This window comes from Mytilus edulis, chromosome 6, assembly GCF_963676685.1.
Source record: "Mytilus edulis chromosome 6, xbMytEdul2.2, whole genome shotgun sequence".
Classification (NCBI taxonomy): Eukaryota; Metazoa; Mollusca; class Bivalvia; order Mytilida; family Mytilidae; genus Mytilus; species Mytilus edulis.
In genome coordinates, this window is record NC_092349.1 from 1159715 (window position 1) to 1178347 (window position 18633).

Genomic DNA, 18633 nt, shown 5'->3' on the forward strand with positions numbered 1-18633 from the left:
GCCTTTGGACTTTGATGAATTCTTGTCAATCACATTTATACGGGTTTTTTTTTTAAATGCCTTTAGATATTTGGCTGATTTTTGGTATGTGAGTTAACCAAAATGAGTTACAGATCGAGTTTTGTTCCGCTTGGCTAATTTTTTCTGAAAGTAAGGGCTATGGACTAAATTGTTGAAAATCACAGTTAAAAAGACTTTTATTTCTAAATCCTATCAGATATTGGGCTTATTTTTTGGTTTGTGAGTTACAGATCAAGTTTCATTCTGCCCTGCTAAATTTGGCCAAAATTAAGGGTTTACAACTTTAAAAATTGTTCAAAGTCACAGTTATACACACTTTTTTCTATACACCTCCAGATTTTGAGCTGATTTATGATATGTGAGACGACCATCATGTTTGTGTACACATTTGTTATGGAAATTGCAGATTTTCAATTTTTTGAGACGGGGCCATTCGTGTCGCTTTGAAACATCTAGTTTCACCTGTCGGTATTTTGATGATGTACTGTCTCTTAATACTAATATATTCAGTGATCACTTACATTTCACATGTTTAATATATCCAAATGAACTTGAAATTAAAGATACTACCGACGCAGATAAATCTGCTTCCTATTTAGATCTTTTTCTCGAAATGACTACTGATGGTAGGTTGAATACCAAAATTTATGACAAAAGCAATGATTTTAATTTTCCTATAGTCAACTTTCCATTTCTGTGTAGTAACATCTCAGCAGCACCAGCATATGGAGTATATGTGTCTCAATTGATACGTTACTCTAGAGGTAGCTCAAAGTACGTAGATTTTGTTGAACGAGGAATATTGCTTTCTCAAAAGTTGTTAAAGGGATAATTCGCGATTTTTCACTTTTCATCTTATTATGTTCATAATACCATAAAAAACATATTCACCAAGTTTTATTTTGATATGAAATCTAATAAAGAAGAAAATTGGGAATTATTAATTTTATTTTTTGAAACTTCCTGACTTATGTGACGTAGTTTAAGTCTTTGATGCATGCCGGGAGTGAAAATATCTCATTTAAGTCTTGTTCGTTAACCATCTAATAACGCGATTTAAAGCGCATCGACGACATTTGGTGTAGCTATTAACCAACGAAAAATAAGTGATAGCCATGCAACTTTTAAAATTAGATCGTGTGGATATTTTAAAACAAATTTTAATAATAAAATTAATTCATACAATAGAAAATTTTTATGATTTTTTTTTACAAATACTTTAAACAAACATATGAAATTGACATGATCAATAATGTATTCAAAATACATGTTTGTATTCTGACCTTTTTGCTTCATTCCATCAAACATTTTCACTTGCTTGTACGGTGGAAATAAAATGTGTATTGTTTTGTGACACCTAAAGAATGTTGAATGCGTAGATTAACTCAAGGTAATTAAAAGATTAGCATTATGTAATTCTAATCCTTTGATCCTCATTCAGTGAAATCTAGGTGTCACGGTTTACTGGCATTGCAGGTGTGAACAACATTTCGTATGAATTGTAAACGGCAGTCAGTCAAAGTTTTAGACACAGAAATGTAAAAAAAATAATTAAAATTAATTAACGGGAATAATAAGGTCGCACAATAACTGGATAGCTGTTGTATATTTTTATATTTTGCATAAGCATGATAAGATCACTTTTAAATGAATTATGACTTTTGATTAATTCAGTAACGATAAAATACTTAATTATTTTAATTGAAGTATAAATTCATAAATAAAAACAGCCTTCTAATCACGAGTGTATGAACTAAAAATTGTACTATTTTAGATTAGGATCGGCAGCCTTAAATATTTCAAACAGATCATTAACAATTGCAATTATATAATTTGGTCCATCCAAAGTTATCTTTAATTACCTTTTGGGGAATTAATGTTCTCATCAAAATATTTCAAACCTCACAACGCACGAATACTTCAGATATTTGAAAAAAAATGCTTTAAAAAATTGACAGAAAATTTAAGAATCTTTTTGGAATGGAATCGAAATTTACGAACATATTTGCTTTTCAAGTGTGAAAAACATCAACAAAATTTATATACATAATCGGGAATGTCCTTAACAAAATAGTCTCACACCGTAACTATATCGGGCCCAACTATATATAATACTTTAGCTATTTGACCAACGATGTATAAAAAAAACAGAACGAATTTAATGTCATCTTTCCCTATTGTTTAATGTTATTATAATTCTATTTCAACTGGCAAGAATACCACTAAAGCGGACAAGCAGTTTGTTCTTTAATTGCTGTCATTGAATATCAAGAAAGAAAATAAATCCTGAAATTGATTTGAAACTTTGATACTCTATAGTTTTCCTGGAAAATATTCACATCCCTTAGGGATTATTAGTGTACGTCCAGTTGCGTACATATTGTAACGCCTCTGGTATAGCATTACGAAGTAATATTTAAATGTGTGTGTGTGTGTTTACTTGCTTAACACTAGAACCTTGGTAGCAGGCCTTTTATGAACTTTCACTGGTAATCGTGAAACATGCAATGGTAACTTGCAAAACTTGGTAGCTGGACTGAGTAATCTAAGACACTGGTTTCTTATTCATTTCAAGACAAAATATAACAAAAACAGTTATAAGTTTAGCAATGACTATTTAATCAGTCATAAATCAATATATATATGTTATAAATAAATATCCCAAAGCAAAAACGGTTCAGAGCCCCCCTTGGATGTTAATCGTCGTGCGTAAACATGGGAAAGTGGTTTTACTATTTATAGTATTATAGTAAATAATATAGGTCACTTGTCAGGTCGTAAATATCCTAAAAATCGGGGTTAACATTAACCTGGTAATGGTTCACAAGTGGTATAGGCTCTGGTAATAATGGTATCTCTATCAAAAATGGTCAAGGTAATGTGAGCTGAGCTGTCCAGAATCGTCTGCTACAACCGTTTATATAGTCCGGAAGTCTGCGGACACAGAAAGTGTGTCCGTTACTATAACGATAAGTGTGTCCGTAAAATTAACGTAGCGATTGGTTGTAATTCTAAATATACATGACACCGGGTTCTGGAAACTAGGTTATCTCTGTCCATTCCGATTAGTCCTTAAAACCGGAAGTTCCCACGGCAATAATATAGAACATGGCGCAAAAACAAATAGAAATACACAACTGTCGAGGGAAAAGGGGAGATATGAGCTTATCAAGAATAACCCTTAGTGGGAACGTACCCTGGTTACAATATAGACCCTTAACGTGATTGAATAAAACAGGTGAGCAAAAGGGACAAGCGATATACAGGTCAAACTAAAGCTGGGATCATGTCAAAGTACCCCCCTGGTCAAACAGTGAGAACGAACCCTGTCCTATCAATATTTCCCATAAACAATAATATAATACATACAATACAATACGGCCGCGATACCTGAAATATAAAGTGTTCATAGGCATAGTCCTTCCGTTCATAATATAACAGTGCAGCTCAGAGTAACGGAATACGAAAATGAAAGTGAAAGTAGAAATGAACTCTCTGAGCAACACAAGAAAAGAATGAATCATGATACATATAAACCTATCATCCTTAACTCCTACCCTTAGGCATAACAATATTACATGCATGTCGGAACAATTGTGATGATGACGAATTTCTTCCTTTATTCGAGAACAATCTAATTGATATATAAATGTCCATGACTACGATGAGCCAAAGAAAATTATATATCGACCTGTATTTAAATATCTTCTTCTTCTTCTTCTTCTTTTGGTATACAATAGTCTTTCGACATTTGATGATTACATACTGTTGGCATACGTGGACTAGTCTATTAAAAAAACTTTTACCCCAATTTACACAAAATGTATGTTTCTTTCTTATGTACAATGTATACATGTATATATTTGAATTTGCGCTATAGTTCCGTAACTTATTATCCAGGCGTATATACGAATGGTCGACAAGTGCGTACACTTTTTTCAATCAATATTTCTGGTATGGTCCGATCTGTCCTTCACCATTGACAACGAGTATAAATTACATTTTACCAAATTAACCCTTGGAAAAAATATGTATATACATTTTTATTTCATCAAATCTGTTGTTTATTTTTAGGTATTATTTATATTTTTATAAATAATTTTCTTTACACCAGAAATGTTATTCATAAACAAGCGTATGAGTTTAGTAATGACTAGTATATTATATCACTTTCGGACACGCAAGATAGAGATGCATATTATACACCTAATAGTTCAAAATGGAAAGTTTTAAGTTATCGGCCGTGTACACTGATCAATACCCTAAGAAGTGAAACGATGATGAATTTGCAAGCTCGACAGGAAATCGCTTGAATACCTGGACGTGTCACCTCACACCCCCTGCAATACCTTTTGGAGTAATACCTTTAGCCATGCGGGTGATCAGTGGAGCGAAGATCCTAATTTATTTGAATTAAATTTATTGCATAAAAGAATTATGAACTTATTAGATTTCCGAAAACAATTCAAGTTTCACGGAACACTTATTTATTGCAATTTTTACTTTTTAACTAATTCCAATATTATCATTATTGTTATAAATAACAGATCATGACGTCGATCATGGTTATCAAAAAAAAAAAAGATAAGAAAATTTTCCGTTTCAACTTAGTTAACTAGTCGGATAAAACAACCGTACGATTGACAAGATATCGACACGCAATTACGACTACATCGGGTTACTGTAGTTTTGGTCCTTAGACATATCGAGGGGCAAATCGGAGAAGGTAACAAAATGGCTGACCGCAGAGAATTGATACTCTAAATTTAAAATCGATGGTGATCTCTTATCTAGCAGAATAAAACTTTAATATCTATGAATTTGAGCATTTTTATACAGAATGAACATAATATCAATTTTTGATTTTTTTGCGAAGTTTCCCTTTAAGACAGGGCTATGAATCAATCAAATTAAGGTCATCACTCAAGAAATTTTACGGTCGCCATCATGAGCTGATTGGCAATTATGACAATAGTGTGTCAGAAATCATATCTGGTATTCTTCCTCAGTCATAATAACCTTCCATCATTACCGATTACCGTTTTGAACAAAGAAATAACACAACGGGTGCCGTATACGGTGCAGGAAATGCTTACCCTTTCGGAGCACCAGATTTCACTCCCGGTTTTTAGTGGAGTTGTTGTTGTTTCTAATTATTATTTATATCTGTTGCTGTAAATGTCCTTTGGTTTTGTGAGTCTTTGGTTTTCTGTGTTGTGTTTTGAGTATTGATACAATGATTTGATTTTATGCCGTTGCATTCTATAGGAACTAATGTAGCGTGCTAACTAACTAGTGCAACCTCGTCACATACTGGTTGTGCCTGTCTAAAGTAATTCAGTATTTGTCGTTTATTGCTGTATTTCATATTTGGATATCGTTCATGCTTTATGCATTGTTGAAGACCGTACGGTAACTTATAGTTGTTAATTCCTTTGTCATTTGGTCTATAATAAAGTAAAAGAGGGGCGAAAGATACCAGAGAGGGACAATCAAACTCATAAATCGAAAATAAACTGACAACGCCTGGCTAAAAATGAAAAAAAGACAAACAGACAAACAATAAAACACATGACACGTTGGTCTCAGGTGGATAGTTGTCACATTACTTGTAACATCAGATATCTTCCCCTTATTACTTCCAATATCTTTAATTTTATTCATATCCCTCTAATAACATACCCCTTTTTTCCAAATTAAAAAACAAATACTATGAGAAAAACGTTGGCTTTAGTTAGAAAAGACATGTACTGCTCAAAATATACAACTTTATTCAATAAAATATTTTAAAAATTGGTCAGTCGTTGTGATTTCAATCTTTTGTCTTTAATCTGCAAGAAATAAACACAGGTTGATTAAATCATTATTTTACATTTCAAAGATATTTGTTTAAAATATCATTTGGAATAAGATTTTACTTGATAGAACTGTTCGTTTGTTTAAATAAGAGGAAACATAAGATGAATTGGGTATTCCCTGTTAACTCGTGTTTTCTTTTTAGTCCTTGAACATTCGTGAAAAATTTTGCCAATATTTCATTAAATATTAAATAGTTATAAAACATTGTAAAAGGTACTAGGATTATAATTTAGTATGCCAGACGCGCGATTCGTCTACATAAACTCAGAAAGGACAAATGTTAACCTACGATTAAGTGTGTATTTATGAAAGCATTGCGAAATATTTGTTTGAAAAATAGATATATATATTATATCTAATGAATAATGTGATAAGAAAATAGTTTCAAAAGTTCTTAAATAAGTGCAAAGGCATAATTTAAGTACTAGGGGACAGGACAATTGTTCTTTCAGTCATTTACCCTTTTTTCCAAAACCCATTGTTTGTTTTTATTTTCTATCAATTTCAATTATTTTCGCGCTTTTCTGTGTTGTATACACATAAATATACTAAAACAACTTGCATTTTTTTATTTACAAATAATTGAAAGTTGCTATACATCTGATAAACAGTGGCCACTGACATATTAAATGATACAGAAAATGTGAAAATAATTGAAAATACCATCCTTCTGTCTCTTATCTGATGTAGAATAGAAACATCAGCATGTATTAGTTTAAAATGCTTGGAATAATTCAGAGTTATTCGATTTACATTTTTCTAATTCATACTAATTGTGTAAATACTACATATACATATATTAACTAATTGAAAACGATATACATAATCAAGGCGTATTTCATACTTACAAACACTTTTCTTTCTGCTATAACTGCCAGATCCATAACCGCCGCCACCACCACCACCACCGCCATAACCACCAGATCCATAACCACCAGATCCATAACCGCCAGACCCATAGCCGCCATCTCCGTAACCACCCATACCGCCACCTCCAATACCACCCATGCCGCCTCCATAACCACCCATGTCACCTCCGTAACCTCCGTAACTACCCATTCCACCACTTCCGTAACCACCCATACTGCCGCCTCCGTAACCACCCATACCGCTGCCGTAACCTCCATATCCACCCATATTACCACTTCCATAACCACCCATACCACCTCCGTAACCCCCTCCTCCACTACCATAACTACTCCAACTACCATATATTCCCATTCTCCATGGACTTCCTGAATTTCCCCATCCCCATCTTTGAACACATCTGTAATATGGGTACCATGGTAATTGTATGCATCTCTTCCAAGGTGGACATGCCCTAGGCTTTAACAATAAAACACATTTAATGAACATAGTCTTACATAAATAAGACAGAGCTTATTTTATCAAATAATTTGTAATTATATTACCATTAATATCTGAAGGACTATTCATTGCAATACAAAGAATTATCAATTAGAATTCTGAATTCTACTTTCCAACTCTTCACTCCAGTTCAGTTTTATATACTTTTATGTTTTACTCCAAATTGTATTGTTTTCGTTTTGTTCTTGTTTTTATTGCATTCCTACTATGTGTTTTCGTTATTATTTGATGTACTTTGTGTTAATATTACATAGAGAGGTGTGTCCAATAAAATTGAGAATGGAAATGAGGAAAAAAAAGCATGTCAAAGAGACAACAACCTGACCAAAGAGTAAACAACAGCCGAAAAAGAAACCTTTGTTGTTGTGTCGTCCCATTATAAATTAAACCAACCAAAATCTAATTATTTATTAACACCTCTTATATACTTTAACAAAACTACAATAAAAAGATAAATTATTCAAATAATAAGACTTTGACAAATAGATATAAGATCTGTCTTACCCAAGAATAACATCTAGTAGCAGTGGTTTCTGAAATAATAGAAAGAAAATGTTTAAATCACATATATAAGACAATGAATACCAAGTATTCTGAATCAGGTTTCTGACAATGCGTATACGTTGTAATTGATAAATGCATAGGTCACATCATCAACACAATAATCGAGAGCCATTTTAAAAGGGGGTCCAAACCGAGGATAAAAAGGGGACTTCCAACTATACATGTATGTTCCTGTTTAAATGCATAGATCGTCCTCCACCTTGGACCCGCCATTGTTTACTGTCCATGACCGTATGTTTCACTGACTGTTGATGTAATATCAACAATTCAAATTTTATCGACAACGAAGCAATATCCTCTAGGGTATCGAGGTTCCCTATAAAAAAACGTTTGCAAATTTGTAGTTTGAACATTTGTTAATTTATTTGCGCTAATTAGTAATTCTTTATTGTCTATTTGAAGTGAAAAAGTGGATCATGAATAACTTGAACCTGACAAATGAAGATAAATAAAAATGTGAAAATCTTAGAAACGGTATGCATCGCAAGTCACAATAAATCACACAAGTAATATCACTTCTCTTATACGAAACGTCTTTAAAAAAAAAATCACATTTATGTATTTCTATGTACTTTGTTGAATGGAACAACGCTTAAAGTAATCTAACAATTCCAAATAAACAGGAAAACTATCCAATAACAAGTGTAGTAAGCTGAGGTTCGGTTTTGTCGAAGACCTAACCCATTGAGTCTAAGCAAAAAATGCAAGGAAGATGTAGATATTATTCGGATACTTAACCTCTCCTCTCGAAAATAAATGAAGAACTCTATCAACTTTCTTCCATTCACAATGGTACAAACGTCTTAACATTTGCTTTGACCAAGGATTTGTATTGTAAGACAAATAAATAACTTGATATCTGATGTTTACAAACAATTACCAAATAATTACTTCGATATCGTAAGTGGCAAGTATTTGTAACCAGCTAATGGCGAGTAGCGCGAATTCTCGCCGCGTAAAAGAAAACATCCTTTTTAGTACAAAAATCCCTGCTAAGACATAAATGAAATCTTACCTTGTATTGCTATTCCAATTAGGAAAATACAGATGAAGAGACAGGTCATAGGCTGCATGGTTGTCTAAAACGAATATTCAAATTATTCATAATTAGGCTTAGTATTAAAATGAGCTCGGTATATAAAATAATTACTTCTATGCATATGCAAATATTTCTCTACGTTTTTTGTAATTATAAAAAAAACACTATTATTTGTCTTAAAAGTCATTTAAATAAGAACCGTCATATTCTTACAGATCATATAATATCATCATTAATATTTTAGTATGTGTCTTTCTCAGCTGGTTGTGTTCTGTGTTTTGAAGACTTTTGTTCATCATTTCGTCTTCTTTCATTTTGTATATTTTTTATTTTCTTTTCGTTATCCTCCTCGTTTTACTTGCAAAATCATTTTTGATTAAGATTAAATTTCATCAAAAATAATCACAAACATTCAAAAGTCTATATATATATAGGGTGATACCACATACTAGATAAATAGCCAACTCTGTCTAAAGTCTATATATGGGGTGATACCACACAGATAAATAGCCAACTCCGTCTAAAGTCTATCTATGGGATGATACCACATAGATAAATAGCCAAATCCGTCTAAAGTCTATATATGGGGTGATACCACATAGATAAATAGCCGTTTAAAGTCTAATTTGCATGATGGAGTTGTAGTCTTTGTTTCTTAATTTCAAAATTTATTAACAGCGAATTCCAAGAAAGTTTGCTATAAATTATGTTAGCCTAGACGAGCTGACTAATTAGCTGATGATATCAGCGGAACCCGAAGTACAGCAGCAACTCTAGGTCGAATTATAACTCTATTTTAAAATTGAACTAAATGAAAGTTACCTTATTGTATCTTTATTTATGTTTTTTTTTTTTTAAACTAGAACGATAATGGAAAAGTTTATATATCGCAAAATCGAAATTAGTTATATGTGCATTTATATCATAAAATGTCAACCACATTAGTCATTAAGTACTATCGAATTAAATCGGGTTGTACCAGTCTGAGAGTACTTTAGATATAAGTAAAGCCAAATTTATTTAGGTAGCTTCTCAGTGCTTTATGTTTAGTTTTGTAGGTTGAACTAATTAAAAAAAAAATCACATACAAACTGTTTTATTATTAATTCCAAGGAAAGATAAAACATATTTTATAGTTGTAAGGACATTATAAAATCATAAAGATAGAGCTTAAATGTCTTGTTCATTGTGAAAAGTTGAATAACAAAAACACCATACTCCGAGGAAACCTCAGACGGAAACTCGCTAATCAATTGGCAACCCCACCCCTCCACCCCCCCCCCCCCCTATTGCTTATAATAAACCCAATGTGTGTTGACTCGTTTTAACTATATTTGTAATGGTTATTATCATATATATTTTAAGGGATTTCGCTCCTCTTGCTTTAAATGTTTTGCCAGATAATCAGAAGCCTCTGGTTTTATCCATGTAGTGCCTTTAAAAATATTTGCCCAATAACCCCTACTTTTTTTTTCCAGAATTTGATTACATATAGCATGTATAGTTTAAAATGTTATCTTTGAAAATCTTATAAAATTCTTGTTTTTGTTTCATCATTTTTAAGCCAAAAGGTAATAATTTTAACTGTATGAAAAATCAAGAGAAAATTATTTCCAGCCACATTTTTAATACCTTATATCTCGAAAACAAGCACTATGACCTATATTTTATTTTTGCTCTTTTGGTTCCTGTAGTAATCCCTTATCAATATATTCTAGTGTTAAGAAAAGCTTGTCATTTTGAAACTGAGTAGCTAACTTCCTTAATACTATATTTTCTTACCTTTTATCCGGAACTTTATTAAGGGAATGTAATAATCAAATCTTGCTCTCCTATTTATAGTACGGCAGTAGGTTTTGAAACGTTAATCGGTATTATTTTTGCGTTCATACTTTTTGCATATTGTTTATTAACGTCTTGTTTAACAACCAAAGTACATTAAAATTTTAATGCTAAAAAGTAGTGAAAAATGAATTGATATGTGGTTAACTAATTTTTACTATTATTTTAAATGCATGTAAAGAACAAAAATTCTGCATCATGTCAGTAATAAATAACAAAAATTACAAATGTAATAAACAAAACTAAACTTATAAACCATAAAATGATCTATCAATAAACAAAAACCATATTTATCTGCAAGTCAAAATGCTCATCAATTTCTTAACACAACCACATTCGCAAGTTGCGGTTATATTGGTCAGCGGGGTTTTAGAAATTGCTACATTACTCATGTTACTATAAATACGAGTGGAATATTCATTATTTCATGTCACTTGTAAGGTTCTCGAGTAGGTAAGATATTTCATGTTTAGAAATATATAAACTTATTTTGGTGTTAGCTTGCTACATGTATTGCAGCAATAGCTTTTATAAGAGTGTCAACAAAAAGAGGCGTGAAGACTTAAAATAAATAAACTCATCATAGATAAAAGCATGTTTCTCGGTAATCATATATCTAAAGCTCGATTTAATACTTAGATAAACTAAGACAACAGTAGTTAAAAAAGAAGAAGACAAAAACAAGTTTTAAATTTCATTCGCACGAAGCGTCTGTTCTGGATATTGTTATTGCCATTCATTGGACAACTCATTACATAAGTGATCATGAAATACAGTTATTAGATAAACCCATGGAACTAGCACAGCATAGTATAACGCTGATTGAGATTAATATGATTTTATTGATATACAACTGATTGCTATTTGTAATCACATTCAGATCTTCGTGATTGTCTAAAATTTGTTTCATTGGGTTAAGTGTATCAGATGACCGTGTATCAAATTTCTATTCGCTTGATTTTTATTGAATAAAGTTATAGGAAATAGTTTCAAAATCATTCTGGTCAAATTATTTTTATTGTTTTAAAACCATCCATATAACTGATTAGTTCATGCATTAAATACATTGCCTTTTTCGTTTTATCTAAGACAAAACCCATCAGTTGTCTCCTCGTCTCCATTTTCCTGTTTGGAATAGCAGTACAAGGTATGCTTTCAACTATGTCTAAGAAAATACTAAGATGTCCTAAAACTTTATTGTATAAATGTTTAATTTATGGAAAAACATTAAATGTTAACATTGTAATTCAATCTTAAGAGGAGAGGCTTTCCACCCAAATTATTTCCATATCATCTTTATGAAATTATGAAAAGTCGAAACAAAAGCTTTACATTCATATTGTTTGTGTCTATTGATTGTGCGATCTAAACGGATACTCATAGTAAATGTGCATAATAAGCTTCATTTGTATATTCAATAAATTATATAAAATATGACAAAGATAAGTTTGATAGGAACATTAGACTATAAACACTTTGTAATTGATGCTGTTCCTCATATTATCACTCCAATACATGTAACACATTGCAATTTGTTATGCATACCCATTTTTAAACGTTTGCATATCAGCTGTTTGTTATATTGTTACCTTACTTTATAAGCACACGTTTTGAAATTCGTATTCGTATTGCCATTCAGCATATTAAACTGTCATTTAAAATATAACTTTATATCAAATGATATACATTTGCACATTCACGATTATGCATGCTGTCGACACCTGTACTTTGACATTGCACACCGTCATGTTTTTTCTATGACTAGGAATGACATGACGCCTTAACTGTTAATTTTTACGACGTTGGATGTGAACTGATTGATACTTAGTCGAAGTAATGTTGGTAAGTATAAATACCCTTTTACGTCCAGTCTATTTTATTTGTTACTTGTTTTTCTACTTTGTAATGATCTGATAAGTTAAGCCCTTTTTAACATACTTTCATAGTTGTTTCATTTGCAGTACTGTTAAACCACAGTCCCAAGTGAAGGGAAGGGTTGGTTGCCTAACCTTGTTTAACCCCGCTATAATCAAATATGCCTGTTCAGGAGCCTTTAACACAGTGGTTGTCGTTTGTTGCTGTTTATCATATTTCTTTTTTTCGTTCTGATTGCGAGATCTCATATATACAATTATAGCATATCTTCGTATTTTTACATTTAATATGAAACAAAGAGGGATAACTTTTCCTATCGACTTTGTTTAGTCAATTATATGTTTTCCGTAGTGTTTCAAAGCAGAAAACCCCAGCCTAAAGCTTTATATAATTTTTAAATGGTGTACCCTGATTTGATACAGAACTTGTATTGGTTTGCCTGTAAAAGTATGTATTAAGCTGACACTATACCCCATTATCCGTATGTAAGAAACACAAATCTAAATTGAAATCTAAGAACATTACAAAACTTGGAGACCAATAGGACCAACAGTAGTATAATTATGTCAAAATCGTTCAACGTACGAATTGGTTTTAGTAATTAAATGTAATTAAACACATTTTATCTCGTACTCACTCAGTATATAGAATAAAACTATTAATGTCTTTTGTTTTGGTAAATATGTGGTCTTGTTGACGTTTGAAACACTTATCTTCACTTTGACCGATGAATACTAATTGTATAAGAAATGTTTCAAATCATACCAGTACAGAAATCTTGACTTTCAGAAAGAGGCACTTCACTACATGCAGTAAGAAATTGAAAGAGAAACAATCTTATGAATTTGGTGCGTTAGAAAATCTTTTCTGATCGCCTTACTGAGGAACACCAAAAGGTAAAAATTAATGCCAATTTACAAATATAATTGCATGCTTGAGGCGCTATATGACCAACAGGGGTGAACATGTCATTTTGGTTTGTTAATATGAAGAACATTTTGTTTCTGTAACTTTGACGTGTACTACACTTTTCTTATTGTGATAATTACATCAACATAACCTCAAACTTTTTATTTGTTATTGATTGCCGTGTATGTGACATCTCCACTTTTCATTTAATTTCTTATTATTTTAGGAACAACTGCTAGATGCAATTCATGGTTAAGATAGAAATTAAAAATATCCTAACTCGTAAACTAAGAACTCTTTTTTAGTTTGACTTAAATAAATGCTTTTCCATTGTTTATTTCTTTTTAGCTTACCTGGCCCGAAGGGCCAAGTGAGCTCTTCTCATCACTTTGCGTCCGTCGTCTGTTGTCCGTCGTTAACTTTTACAACAATCTTCTCTGAAACTACTGGGCCAAATTAAACCAATAGAACCAAAATCGGAAACTTTACGGTATTTCCGTTTTTTTTTTTTTTTATATACGACCGCAAAAATTGAAAATTTGTTGGTCGTATATTGGTATTACGTTGGCGTCGTCGTCGTCGTCGTCGTAGTTCGAAGACTTTTGGTTTTCGCACTATAACTTTAGTTTAAGTAAATAGAAATCTATGAAATTTAAACACAAGGTTTATGACCACATAAGAAAGGTTGGGATTGATTTTAAAAGTTTTGGCCCCTACAGTTTAGGAATTAGGGGACAAAAAGGGCCCAAATAAGCATTTTCTTGGTTTTCGCACAATAACTTTAGTATAAGTAAATAGAAATCAATGGCATTTAAACACAAGGGTTATGAACACAAAAGGAATGTTGGGATTGATTTTGGGAGTTAAGATCCCAACAGTTTAGGAATTAGGGGCCAAAAAGGGGCCCAAATAAGCATTTTTCTTGGTTTTCGCACCATAACTTTAGTATAAGTAAATAGAAATCTATGAAATTTATACACAAGGTTTATGACCATAAAAGGAAGGTTGGGATTGATTTTGGGAGTTTTGATCTTAACAGTTTAGAAAAAAGGGGCCCAAAGGGTCCAAAATTAAACTTTGTTTGATTTCATCAAAAATTTAATAATTGGGGTTCTTTGATATTCCGAATCTAACTGTGTATGTAGATTCTTAATTTTTGGTCCCGTTTTTAAATTGGTCTACATTAAGGTCCAAAGGGTCCAAAATTAAACTTAGTTTGATTTTAACAAAAATTGAATCATTGGGGTTCTTTGATATGCTGAATCTAAAAATGTACTTAGATTTATTTATTATTGACCCAGTTTTCAAGTTGGTCAAAATCGGGGTCCAAAATTAAACTTTGTTTGATTTCATCAAAAATTGAATAATTGGGGTTCTTTGATATGCCAAATCTAACTGTGTATGTAGATTCTTAATTTTTGGTCCCGTTTTCAAATTGGTCTACATTAAAGTCCAAAGGGTCTAAAATTAAACTAAATTTGATTTTAACAAAAATTGAATTCTTGGGCTTCTTTGATATGCTGAATCTGAACAGGTACTTAGATTTTTAATTATGGGCCCAGTTTTCTGGTTGGTTCAAATCAGGATCCAAAATTATAATATTAGGTATTGTGCAATAGCAAAAAATTTTCAATTGCACAGTATTCAGCAATAGCAGGAAATCTTCAATTGCACAGTATTGTGCAATAGCAAGAAATTTTCAATTGCACAGTATTGCGCAATAGCAAGAAATCTTCAATTGCACAGTATTGTGCAATAGCAAGTATTTACAATTGCACAGTATTGCGCAATAGCAAGAACTATATAATTGCACAATATTGCGCAATAGCAAGAAATTTTCAATTGGAGCTATCTTTCTTTGTCCAGAATAGTAGTTGAATCAACTTAAATCATTGTTTTATACAATATACAATGTATATTCACTTTTACTACCAACTGATAAATTAAAACAATCTTTACCATCCAGTGATAACAAGTCCCTTTTTTACATTTTAATATTTATGATGTATTTAAATGAGTAGTTATTGTTGCAAACTCCATTAGAAATTTGAATTGAGATCAGTTTTGGAATAAGGGAAAGGTGGATGTAAAAAAAAATTGGGGGTGGTTCAATTTTTCTCATTTCAGATTTCATAAATAAAAAGAAAATGTCTTCAAACATTTTTTTGAGAGGATTAATATTCAACAGCATAGTGAATTGCTCAAAGGCAAAAACAAATTTTAAGCTTATTAGACCACATTCATTCTGTGTCAGAAACCTATGCTGTGTCAACTATTTAATCACAATCCAAATTTAGAGCTGAATCCAGCTTGAATGTTGTGTCCATACTTGCCCATACCGTTCAGGGTTCAACTTCTGCGGTCGTATAAAGCTGCGCCCTGCGGAGCATCTGGTTAACAAATATTTAAGTTACGAAAAAATAATTCATACAGACTTCGTCCCCATTTACAGGTAATGCCTGCCTCATATTAAACCATAATAAAGTGCTTTATGTATGCCATGTCTTTAATTTGACAAAAATTACTTATATTAATTGAAATGAATTTTTACTGTTACTTTGGAACACATTTCCTTTTTTAGAAAGGTTGTCAAGTGGAAATTCTATTATCATGATTATATTAAATTCTTGGTTTAATAAAACAAAACAATTAAGGTCTCATTTAAAAAAAAAATATAAGGCATGGTTGCCTTTTTCATGCCGTCACAATAGGAATTTCAGAGGAAAGCAAGAAAATTCGACGTCATAATCGGATTTTAACCGATGAAGTACTGAGATCAAACGTACCACACGTTGATTAAATTTTTTTATACAATGGGTGCAGAAAGGGATAAATTGACGAAGAATTAGAGAAACAATGTTATATATATATATTAATAAAAAAAAAAAAAACATAAATCTATACTAGTCTTAAGTTAATGGTGAAAATAGTCCAGTTACCATTTAATACTTCCGAAATATTCAGAAAATTTTAAATAATAATGAAAATATTTGTCACAATTCATTTTTTAGGTTATTTGAATAGCTTGTTTTATTTATATTTTAAAGTTGATATATATTATTATTAAGTGTTGATTAAAATTTTGTTAAAGTTATGATTGATTATTGTGAAATTTTAATTTCAATACTATATTGAATACATTTTCAATTTCAAGTTGTTGTTCAAATTTCATTTTTAATAAAATATTTCCTAAATTTATAAAATTCAGTTGATAGATACAAAGAATATTTATTTCTAGGTTGGTTAAGACTTGGTCGAGTATGGTTCAGACTAGGTCGAGTATAATTCAGACTAGAGTGAGCATGGTTCAGACTCGTTTAAAATGGTACTGGTCAAATACAAATTCAGTCAAGTATCATCAAGTTAATTTCAGACCAATTCAGACGGGTCGAGTAAAAATCAGTACAGTCGAGTACAGATATAAGTCATTTCAAACTTTACTGGTTTGTAGTGTAGACATACGATCTAAGAGAATGAGAAGTTATCAACAGCTAGCTAGGTGAAAGCCAATCTTAAAACTACAACGGTCTCAAGTCAAAAGAAAGAAGATCAAGAATCTGTTTAAATTTTGTCAAATGACCGTTAATGGGCTATTACGTCTTATGTTAAAAGATAAATAGGTGTTATGGGGCAAACTATTTTACCTTGTATTAAAACGAAAAACACCAAGGAGTCCGAACATTTGACACTTATTCCAAAACCTCACCGAAGTACATCCTTAATCTTTTATATTATGCCAAATAATTATATGTTCTTAAGATAACAAGAAATTGAAACAAAAGTATTTCTGCAATACTTTTTTTCATTTCAAAAAGTGAATAATTAAAAATGTTTTTACTTCATGTTCAATAAATCTTAAAGCTTACACAATCAATCAGAATTGATTTTAAGAAAATTATTAATCATGATTAAAAAAAACAATAACTACCTCCAAAGTTGGACATCTTATCGTGAAATTAATCATTCTCCACATCCATTGTACACAAAGAGACGAATGTTGTACTTTCTGCATCATGATATCACTCCTCTTGAACAGGCAAATTAGCTTATTCTTTTTTGTATGTATATTCGCAGAGTCTTCTAATATTGTTTTCAAAATGATATATGAAACTTGCATTTGTTATCCCTATGTTTCAATGTTAGCAATGTCAACCATCATACCCTACTGATGATTCGGGCTAATTTTTAAAAAAACGTTAATCAGTAGTTTCAGAGTAGAACATGTTTGTGAAAGTAAATGATAACTGTCGACACCAACGACGGAAAACGGACTCCTATTGATATGTAAAATCACAAAAAATACTAAACTCAGAGGAAAATCTAATCGGAAAGTTCATAATCACATGGCGAAATCAAATGACAAAACACATCAAAAACGAATGAGGGATGTGCCTTATAAAGATAGTATTTGTGAAAGAAAAACGCCAATACACTAAACCATTCATCAACTGTTATTTGCAAATTGTATTTACAAATGAACCCTGCATGGAAAACGTAAAAAGAAACCTCCAAAGCAAGTGATCTAATGTAAGACTAGGAAGAAATATGGTTTGATTGACAATGAGACAAAAATTTTCCACCATAGATCAAATGACTTAGAAGTGTTTAACCATATACCACTATACAATTTCATCAATTTGAAAAAAAAACCCATACTGTAAAATAATAAACCAATATACTGATTCATATTAAAAAAACAAATTAAATACACCAGACGCGCTTTTCGTCTTTATAAAAGAGGGACGAAAGATACCAGAGGGACAGTCAAACTCATTAATCGAAAATAAACTGACAACGTCATGGCTTAAAAATAAAAAGACAAACAGACAAACAATAGTACACATGACACAGCATAGAAAACCAAAGAATAAGCAGCACGAATCCTAGTGGTGATCTCCGGTGCTCAGAAAAGGTTGGCAAATCCTGTTCCACATGTGGCATCAGTCGTGTTGCTTACGTTATAAATCCGGTAAAGTCTAATTCGGTAGGTCACATTCATGAAAGGGGAGGGGATTGTAGTTACGACATAAGACTCATCAGCGACGCTCAATCCAAAAAAGTTATGAAGCCAAATGACTACAAAGTTGAAGAACACCTTCTGAAGTCCAAATATTATGGAGGTCGTTGTATAAAATAATGTAACCGTGCAATTTTAT

At 31.6% G+C, this 18633-nt stretch overlaps 2 protein-coding genes across 2 annotated transcripts in view; both read right to left on the reverse strand.

Annotated features, from left to right (window-relative positions):
- LOC139526915 (uncharacterized) overlaps positions 1 to 18633 on the reverse strand; it is a 350297-nt gene that overhangs the window by 11846 nt on the left and 319818 nt on the right. The window lies entirely within an intron of this gene.
- Positions 5848 to 10771, reverse strand: LOC139528983 (ctenidin-3-like). Its single transcript, XM_071325224.1, has 5 exons — positions 10634 to 10771; positions 8828 to 8891; positions 7753 to 7781; positions 6729 to 7206; positions 5848 to 5852 (listed from the first exon to the last, which is right to left on the reverse strand). Exons 2-5 carry the CDS (start codon positions 8883 to 8885, stop codon positions 5848 to 5850), a joined length of 570 nt encoding a protein of 189 aa, XP_071181325.1. The 5' UTR covers positions 8886 to 8891; positions 10634 to 10771.